Source organism: Camelina sativa, chromosome 7 (assembly GCF_000633955.1).
Source record: "Camelina sativa cultivar DH55 chromosome 7, Cs, whole genome shotgun sequence".
Classification (NCBI taxonomy): domain Eukaryota; kingdom Viridiplantae; phylum Streptophyta; class Magnoliopsida; order Brassicales; family Brassicaceae; genus Camelina; species Camelina sativa.
This window is the reverse complement of record NC_025691.1, coordinates 25,031,602-25,041,628: the sequence shown is the minus strand read 5'-3', so window position 1 is coordinate 25,041,628 and position 10,027 is coordinate 25,031,602. Positions and strand designations below refer to the sequence as shown.

Below are 10,027 nucleotides of genomic sequence, written 5' to 3'. Positions count from 1 at the left end.
CCCCCCGCATATTACCCTAATCTCACTTGGTTTCCAAGTGTAAGAAAAATAAAAAGAGAGATTTATTAGAAGGGTTATACAAGATGCGAACAAGTTCATCGAAGCTGCTCGTTGTGATTATGATTTTTTCATTCTTGGCGGCGCTTTTCATAATCTCCCATGCTCAACCAGGTAAGTTTCCATATATATAACATATACCATATAATAAATAATATGCAATCTTAGGTGTTTTATACTATATAATTTTACAGCTCCGTACGCATCAGTAGTATTAGTATTAATATGATTAGGAGTTTAGGACTTGTGTTGTTTCAGGTTTCTCCTACGACACTAATCCGGTTTACTCTCCTGTACCTGCGAATTGTTTTAATCCACCTTATTGCCATCCATGAGAGTTTCAATTTGGTCACATGAATTACAATCAAATAAATATAATAAGGTGATGTATGGGTGAAGCTTCATATAAGGAGAATAAAAAGCTTGTGCGATCCATGTTATGATATATGCAGTTTGTAATAATGTATACGGATATTGCTGGCTCATTAATAAGGATTATGAATCCACGTTCGAACATAACTATAAAACAGTTTTTGAAAATTTAGATGAAAATAAAGAAAATTCGAATTTTCTGTTTTTTTGTTATATGGCTGTCATTATAATTATTGGGATATCGACAGAAACCGAATCGAAATTGACCAAAACCATATCCTCATCAAGTGAAACTACGAAATTGAGATCTAAATTTGGCAACTGAAATATTGTATACAGTAAAACTTCTATAAATTAATGCTCTATAAATTAATAAACATTATAAATTAATAAATTTTGCTAGTCTCAAGTCGGAACAGTGTAAAAAATAACAAAATTTGATAAGATAATAAGATAATAATTTTTTTGAAATCCCCATGTAAAATATGGTCCCAATAATATCATAAATTAATAATCATGTAAATTTACATATATATATATACTGATATAGTAAAATATGTAATAGTGTAGCACATACCTTAGCTAAATTTGGTTGTATTGATAATAGCTATTACTCTGCTTTTGTATCAAAGCCTGATTGGCTATACAACTCTCTTTGTAAAGATTTGCCTTAATCAATATATTTCATTTGTGGAAAAAAAAAAGTAAAGTATATTTCGATTAAACCTCATATTTATAAAACAATTGTTATGCTGTATCTTCAAACTATAATGATATAAAATATTCTAAAACATTTCATAAAACAGCTAAATTTTTTTAAAGTTTTTAATTTCTAAATATGCATCATTTACATTTTGATAGTTTGATAGACTATTAAAATACTATAATTGATATTCTTATTAATTAATTTGAATATTTATGTCATGTGTATAAGTGAATTTGTCTATAATATTTGTAATTCATTGTCAATAATATTTTTTAATTCTTTCAAATTCAATTCCAATAGCATAAAATTTACAACATCCAAAATTTTAATCTTATTTTGTAAAAATTATCTCTAATATATTTTTTTTAAAATTAAACAATTAAAAATATACCTATAAATTAATAATTATTAATTTACACTATAAAATAATAATTATTAATTTATAGATAAATTAATATCACTATAAATTAATAAAATGTCTTGATCCCAATATTATTAATCTATAGAGGTTTTACTGTATTTGTCAATATCTTAGATGACCCGCCACAACATAACCATCTACAACTCAATTAATAAATATTTTTTTTTTAATAGGAAAAGGTTAACATCAAAAATTTCAAAAACCTGATGCCCAGACAGCCATACTACAAAAACTTAAACTAATTCACATTAGTAACATCTTTTTTTTTTTTTTTTTAAAACGTACTTAGTCCTAATTAATCAATTCTTTTAGGGACAACGCCGTGTGGCAAAGAAAGTCAAGCGGAGGAAAGCATGAACATAAAGAAAAGTCTAACTAAGAAGAGATGATGGATTGGAAAACAATAAGCAGAGGGTTTGATGGCTACCTAGTAGGGAGTGACAAAACATTTTTGTGTGATATTTATAACAATTAACTTAAGATTAAATTATTGTAGAAAGAATAATAGTTAGAATATATTCACGTTTGATGCTCCACATATTTGTGCAGTATAGAGAGGTTCGATAGCAGCAGTGCTATGTCCATGTTGATTAGTCACTACAGTTTTGAAATGTGGTTCCAAATAAATCGTCTAAAATGATCGATAGTCCAACACAAGAAAAAGAACCCTTTAGGCCTTTAAATACAAAATTTATTTCACAAGAAAATTAATCCTTTAAAATAGTTATACTAAATAAATAAAACACTAGTTAATTATCTATACATCATGAAAAGAAAGGTATAGATTAGATATGAAATTTCTCACACTATTACGTGATTGTAAATACTAGACAAAAACACCACACAAAGTCTAAATCGCCATGTGGATAGGGATATATTTTATTTTTTTTTGTGAACGAAAATGGATAGGGATAACCAGGTTGAGAAAATTTAATAGATAACTTATAAATTACAATTTTTTGGTATTCTTTTGAGCTATTTGGAAAAAGGAAGTTGACCCAAAAAAAAAGGGTTTAATCATATTTTGTCAGTTTCTCTTAATCGTAGACAATGGTCCGGGCCTCTGAGGATGACCCTTAAAACGATCGGCAAGAACGGAAGGATGTTATTGTAAATTTACAAAATGTGTTATTAACCAATCATAAACCTAATGGGACAGACGTGTTTGACGTAAATCCTTGCTTCTATACATTTGTAGTGCAAGCTGGATATTACAATTTTCTGGACGAGAAGAACTTCAAAACCAGCGGAACCTCACACGGTTTTTAGTGTTTAACAGAGTGGAGTATCACTGATTCGACATGTGAGCAAGCTGAGAACAAATCATGCCATCAGAACAGCGAATGCATCAACCGTATGTATATATATGGGCATACCTGCAAATGTCAAGAGGGGTTCCAAGGGAATCCACACATCCCATATGGTTGCCAATATATGGATGAGTGCAAATTGAGCAATCGTCATTGTGCGGAGCATGAAACCTGTCGCAACACGTTGGTTCATATTGGTAAGATATTGTCATGTCGGCTGATTAAGTCGCAATAAGATATCGTCAAGTTTCTAAATCTCTCATCATTGACGTGTCTACCAAGTACTGGAAGAAATAGTCTCAAAAATATAGGGCTGTTGAGATCGTGGGAATATGAATTCAGGTCACAAGAAAACACTCTTGGACAAATTCTTGAGTTGTCCGATATCATTTGGAAACAAGTTCATATGATATAATCTATCACCGAGAAGGTGAATGATCCAATTTAGTTAAGCTCCACATACATATCATTCTTCTGGTTATAATTTTTGGATTTTATTAATGTACCTTTGGCTAGAAAACAGAGCTTTCAAACCCAAAAATAGAGAGAGAGAGAGAGAGAGAGAGAGAGAGAGAGAGAGAGAGAGAGAGAGAGAGAGAGAGAGAGAGAGAGAGAGAGAGAGAGAGAGAGAGAGAGAGAGAGAGAGAGAGAGAGAGAGAGAGAGAGAGAGAGAGAGAGAGAGAGAGAGAGAGAGAGAGAGAGAGAGAGAGAGAGAGAGAGAGAGAGAGAGAGAGAGAGAGAGAGAGAGAGAGAGAGAGAGAGAGAGAGAGAGAGAGAGAGAGAGAGAGAGAGAGAGAGAGAGAGAGAGAGAGAGAGAGAGAGAGAGAGAGAGAGAGAGAGAGAGAGAGAGAGAGAGAGAGAGAGAGAGAGAGAGAGAGAGAGAGAGAGAGAGAGAGAGAGAGAGAGAGAGAGAGAGAGAGAGAGAGAGAGAGAGAGAGAGAGAGAGAGAGATTACCATGGTCCCTTCTTTATAGGAATCGATTCCCACTTTCCATATATCCACGTTTTGTAGGAACCATTGATTACAATTTCCTATTAAAAGACCTAAAAGGAAAGCAGAGATCATTTCTACAAATTAAAGCAAATTCATCTTGACCAGCTAAACTAAATTCATTAGACATGGAGATCATTCCATTGATGCCCATTGCCTTCATCATACTCGTGTCTTCATTTCCGGCTCCGATTAAAGTAGCTGGCAAGGGTGGGGGTGGGGGTGGTCGCGTTGCTGGTGGTGGCAGCGGCTCCATTGGTTTTGGCAGGAGTGGGAATACTGGTAGGGGCGGCGTCATTGGTGATGAAAGTACTGTTGGCATCGGTTATAGGGGTGGAACTGCAAAAAACCCCAAGCCAGCTGGTGGTGGCGACCCCGGTGCGTCAATTGTGGTCATTCCCAAGCAGCCTGAGGAGAAGAAAGCGTATCCAATGCCACCAGAATGCAAAACAGAGGTTCAAGATTGCATCAGGGCGCATATACACGGAGAAGCAAAGGCCCCTAAATACCGCGGACCATGTTGTGTGAAACTTAACACATCAGTAGCATGTGTGTGTAAGTTTCTTAAGTCCCATGATCATAAGCTAAGAAAAGGTGCAAATGATGTACTTCGTGGTTGTAATTTTAATAAAACCAAATGTTCAAAGGTGCCAATGCCTCAAGTATGCACACAAGAAGCCAAACATTGCATCCATTCACATATATACGGAGGCCTAGGGGCACCTCAACATGGCGGGGCATGTTGTCAGAAATTTAAGTACTCAAAAAAATGTGTTTGTACATTCGTCAAGTCTAATGATCCTCACCTAAGCAGAAAATCTAAAGGTGTCATTCAAGGTTGTCATTTTAATAACGCCAATTGTCAAATTAAGATCTAGGGACTGATTATGTATAGGTATAGCATAATGAAATGAAAATAATATCAATGTATATATAGTATCTACAAATTATGCTTGGTTTTTTATTTAAGTATATAGTATTATTATTGGACTTACCATTGTTGCCGTCTCAATACCTCGTAGAGGTGGCTGCATGCATCATCCGATGTCGTTCAATCCTCATTTATTTTTCTTTTTATTTCCTTTTTGTATTAATTGTTATTTTTTAATTCACAAAGTAATCACTAGAAAAGATTAAGGGTTTTATTGGGTTTTAAAAAAGGGATAACCGCATGTCATGAAAGAATTTAAGTACAACCAACGAAATTTGATTACTTTGGGTAATTAATCAAATACACTTTCTTAGTAATTGGTGTATTTTGTTCAGAAACCTCAGTATTTTGTTTAGAGTAGACAATGGTCCGGCCCTCTGAGGATGACCCTTAAAAACGATCGGCAAGAACGGAAGGATGTTATTGTAAATTTACAAAATGTGTTACTAACCCATATTGTAGACTCTCTATTATTAGTACCAATCACCCAAGTTCACATGACGACTCAGTCACTCAGCCCTTTCTAGTTTCTACTAAAGTCTTACAAGAAAAAAAAGAAAAAAAAAAGAGAGAGAGATATGTCTTTTGTGGCTAAGATGCCAAGTTCATCGAAGCTCCTTGTGATGATGCTTTTCTCATTCTTGGCGCTTTTCATAATTAATCAAGTTGTTTTCTCTGGTATGTTTCCGTGCATAAGACTCTGTGTATCATTATTTTGTATCAATAGATAGAATTAATAAGGGACTTGTGAATTGCAGATACGCCGTCTAATTCGTACGCTCCACCTATTTACTCTCCTGTTCCTGATGAATGTTTCAAGACTCCTAATCGTTGCCGTCCTCCAGGAGAGTCTCAGTTTGATCAAACTTAATTGATTAAGGTGATATATATATATATATAATTATATATGGATATCTTCATATGTTTTTCATCAATTACTGGGAACTGAAACGTTTATGAGATCCATGGTATAGTATGTTGCAGTATGTTATGATATCTCTGTTTTCATTTATGTGTGTGTTTTTTTTAATGTTTTTGGAGTTGTCACCATTATGATGATATATCTCTTAATCTCTATTTGATAAACCAAACTTACCAATCATCTAACAATAATATTTGAAACTACCGAATGAGTTAAAAGCACAAAAGTAGTGGTTAGCAAAAATAATATTTTAAGAAGGCATAGTTACTCCGTCATATACTAATAAGACGATATACGTATTAGTTTAAGAGGTTAGAAGAAAACTTAGCAACGAAAGCCCATTAATATTGTTAAGGCCGGTTATGTGTTGCCTCCTCTCGGAAACAAGTCTACTCTTATTGTTCGTCGGAATTTTTTTGAGAAATGTAAAAAGTAAAAACTTTATCATATGGAACTAAATGTGTTCGTTGGGAAGGATGATTTTGACGTAGAGAGAGATGAACATGCTTTGGTCTAGAATTTCTCAACCCATTTTAACAAGAAGCAAGAAAAGAAAAAGAACAAAAGTTAATGTGGTTAATCTGGTTCACAAAATTCATTACAAATTAAAGTACTTGATTTAAGTTGACAAATATAATTAGTTTGATTATTTTAATACGTGTTCGTATTCATTTAATTAAGCGTACACCATATAAACAAATTATTAGTTTAATGATATTAAATTATCAAGTATATATATATGTGGACATATTTATATCACTTTACAATTATTTATAATGAAAATTTCATATAAATTACCAAATATTTAGTTATTTCTGCAAACGTACATATCTTTTGGATTTTTAATAAAAATATACATGAACAAAGTTTTAGGCTCAATTGAATAAAACGTTTATTTCAGTGGTAATAAAAACGTAGAAATGAAGTGTTAGTAAGTGTGTTTTAGACTTTTAGTTTTAGTTTTTGTTTTTGTTGTGAGTAGAGTAGTAGATCTTGTTCTAATATATGTTATGTTGAGAGTGTAAAACAAAGTTTTAGTGAGCTATATTGTAATAATGCTTGCCATTTTTCCTTTTTGTGGTAACGGTTTATTTTTGTTACTTTGTAATTTGTGTGTCAAATTTATAAATCCGTATAACATATGATCAATAATATACCATGCATGATCACCACAAGAAACGAACAAAACATATAACCAAAGATGAATTACAAACACTGTTGGCGTAAGCTTGAAGATAGCTTGAGGTGCAAGCTATACCAATCCTACCGAATTATGGAATTAGGATTAATTCTATTTAGGAGTTATCTAAATATGTTAGTTTACCGATTTAGAATATGTTAGTTATCTAGGATTGAACAATTGTTATAAATACCAAGAGAGCATTTCATGAAGAGGTACGCGTCTTACGATATTCTTGAGAGATGCACACAAGGTGTGTGGCGTCGCTTCATCAATAAGATAGAGATCTTTTGATGGTATCGTTGAAGTTCTATTTCTAATTAATGAATTCTGGACTTGGTTCCGGAATGTAGGTTATCCGAACCCCGTTAACAAAGCTTGTGTCTTGTTTACTATTATGCTCTTCTATACACGCTAGTACTTCAATACATATAGATCTAACCACATATATGTGCTTTAAATACATATAATTTCTATTGTATTTTTGTAACTACCGGAAGAGAAGGACTCGAACTACTTATGCTTGAGATAAGAGCAGAAGGCAAAGCTTTGAATCTCGACAGCAATCGTATCTTTTATAAGTCTATCTATGTCGAAAATTTATACTATGAGTTGAAATAAATAATGTCGGGCTTTTCGTAATTAAATGTTTTTTCTTGTTGATTTGGAAATTTCTAAAGGGCCTACTACCAACCATATGATATAAATGCGTTTATAAGAAAAGAAAAATTTTGACATTGAATGCGTGACCCAATAAATAAAAGTAGGACTACCTGAATCTATCCAACAATATTTAATACTACATGTCTTTTCATATTGTATTATGTCATCAGCTCTGTCGGCAAACTGAGGTCCACTTTGATCTTTTTTTTTGTGTGCCATTTTCTCCTCTTTTTTTTTGTTTTTTTTGTTTAGTGAGCTTGATTATAATGCTATGCAACTTTATTTCAATTTGTTTGTATTCAATATGAACGCCAAATCATGTATATTCCCACTTACTTCTATCAGTTGTAAATAAAGATATGTATGATATAAAGATCGATATGGAATAAATACTCTATTTCGCTAATGTAAAAGCAAGTAGATATGTAGTGTAAGAGTTTTTGTCGAGTGTATCTCTTGGTCGCTTATTTAATAGCCGAGTTTTGCGTTAGCCGGAAGCATTGAATCAAGAGTCAAGGAACTATCAACTCCGTAGAATACTGTACATACAAAATTTTCGTAATTAATTAATATATTTAATCCAAATCATGTTGGTTAAAATTGTTATTTATTATGCCTATGTACTATACGAACGTGAGATGTAGAGATGTCAGATCGTAGAAAAATGGTCTTGCTTTGACTTTTTGACTAATAATTTCCATCAACATTATGCATTTGCCGATATGTAGATATTATTTCAGCAAGGTTTAGTGCTTGATTAGTTAGTTTGTTTCTTTTGCAAAAAATTACTCTGTTATACATGGCTATGCAAACAAAAGAAAGAAAGAAAAAAATGTGTTCTACTATTGGAGATGAAAAACAGAAGAGAAGACCGAGCCACCGAGGCGGCAGGAGGGCTCACGTAGACGGACGTAGTAGTATTTTTGTCATTATGTAAGGTAAAATTTTCAAACTTTAGTGGTACCAACGCCACCGATCTTTCCTATTATAGTATTGATTATTCTAATCCACTTTCCCTCTTCTTTATATGTTTCCTCCTTTTCCTTTTTCTTTTTTACTTTATTTCCATGTTCCTCACAACATTTAATGCCAACTGAATTCAGAAATTCAATTTTTAGAAAAATCTAATGATAACATTTACACTTTAAAACTCGGTTGTTTATTAGATAGTGGCAAGAAAACATCTATGCAAATTCCATACATAATACATTTGTTAAAAATATAGTATGAAAATATATCGTTAAACGTGGTTGCGTTAATCCTTACCAGTGCCACCATCAACTACAAAAGCAACAAGCTCATAATATTTTACACATATGAACACATTTACTATATGAATCCCCTGATCCCCTAAAGACCCGTTCAAAAGCATAAAACATCCTACCCACTCCCACCTCTAGACAACACAATCTTTCATGCCTTTAATCAAGCAATTCGTCTTTCTAACGTACACCGAATTTATGACATTTATATTGATTAACTAGTAATAGTTTATAATAGAAAACATAAAAGTCGCCCATTTATGCTTATGCATAATATATAAAGCATATATAGTTGATAAAAATTTCAATAAGTCTCAATTCATACAAACTATTTGAAAAGTTAAGTTAGTTGGTTTTACTTCTTTGTTTTCCTATAAAAAGAAAAACTAATTTGCTGTAGAGTTTATGTGATACACTTTTCTAGTTTTCAATAAACAACAAAACAGTAAATAGATCATAAGAATCAACCTTATTAGTTTTCTTTCCGTTTTACAAAAAATGTCGTTATAAATTTTAAAAAAGATTAACTTCTAATAAAGTATACTTAACTTATATGTTAAAAATGTCAAAATAATAACTTTTATATGTACAAGAGCACAGGATTATAAGGTTAGAGGTTATTTCGGTAAGAAAGATCGTAATCAAGACCACTGTATACCAACTTTATATAAATATATATAGTATTATATGATGGTTAGTACAATTATTTTTCTTATAACATCAACCAGTCCCCCCAATAACTCACTCACCTTAAGAAGATCACTCTCAGTTTCTCTATTTCTTCCATCTTTTCCCTATTTACCTGTTTTCTGAAAGCAAGCTTATACTTGGCAATAATGGGCAATAAACGCAGAGCAGTGATGATTCTAGTGGTTATTATGATGGTGTTCTCATGGAGGATGTGTGAAGCGGAAGGCTTACGAAGATACTCATCATCAAGACCACAGAGATTTTTCAAGGTGAGGAGACCAAATCCACATCATCATCATCGTAATCAAGGTTTCATTTATGATGATTACCCTCCAGAAAGTTTCTCAGGGTTTTTGCCCAAGACATTACCAATTCCACCTTCTGCTCCTTCCAAGAAACACAACGTCTACGGTTTACAGAGTACTAATTCCCATAGATATCCATGATCTTTATCAACAAGATATATATACTTACACATATATACATATATATCTACATTAATATGCATGATGCATATATATA

At 32.5% G+C, this 10,027-nt stretch overlaps 2 protein-coding genes and 2 long non-coding RNA genes across 4 annotated transcripts in view; all 4 read left to right on the top strand.

Annotated features, from left to right (window-relative positions):
- Positions 10–635, top strand: LOC104702465. The gene is made up of 2 exons (XR_754005.1): positions 10–171; positions 316–635. It is a non-coding gene; the product is annotated as an uncharacterized LOC104702465 (long non-coding RNA).
- LOC104702464 lies at positions 3,815–4,901 on the top strand. Its single transcript, XM_010418320.2, has one exon. It carries the CDS (start codon positions 3,986–3,988, stop codon positions 4,733–4,735), a length of 750 nt encoding a protein of 249 aa, XP_010416622.1. The 5' UTR covers positions 3,815–3,985; the 3' UTR covers positions 4,736–4,901.
- LOC104702463 lies at positions 5,274–5,865 on the top strand. Its single transcript, XR_754004.2, has 2 exons — positions 5,274–5,466; positions 5,547–5,865. It is a non-coding gene; the product is annotated as an uncharacterized LOC104702463 (long non-coding RNA).
- Positions 9,377–10,027, top strand: part of LOC104702462 (protein IDA-LIKE 5-like) — a 1,209-nt gene continuing 558 nt past the window's right edge. Inside the window, exon 1 of the mRNA XM_019227352.1 lies at positions 9,377–9,925. Within this exon, the coding sequence (XP_019082897.1) occupies positions 9,652–9,925 (274 nt within the window). The 5' untranslated portion in view covers positions 9,377–9,651. The remainder of the gene's footprint in view (positions 9,926–10,027) is intronic.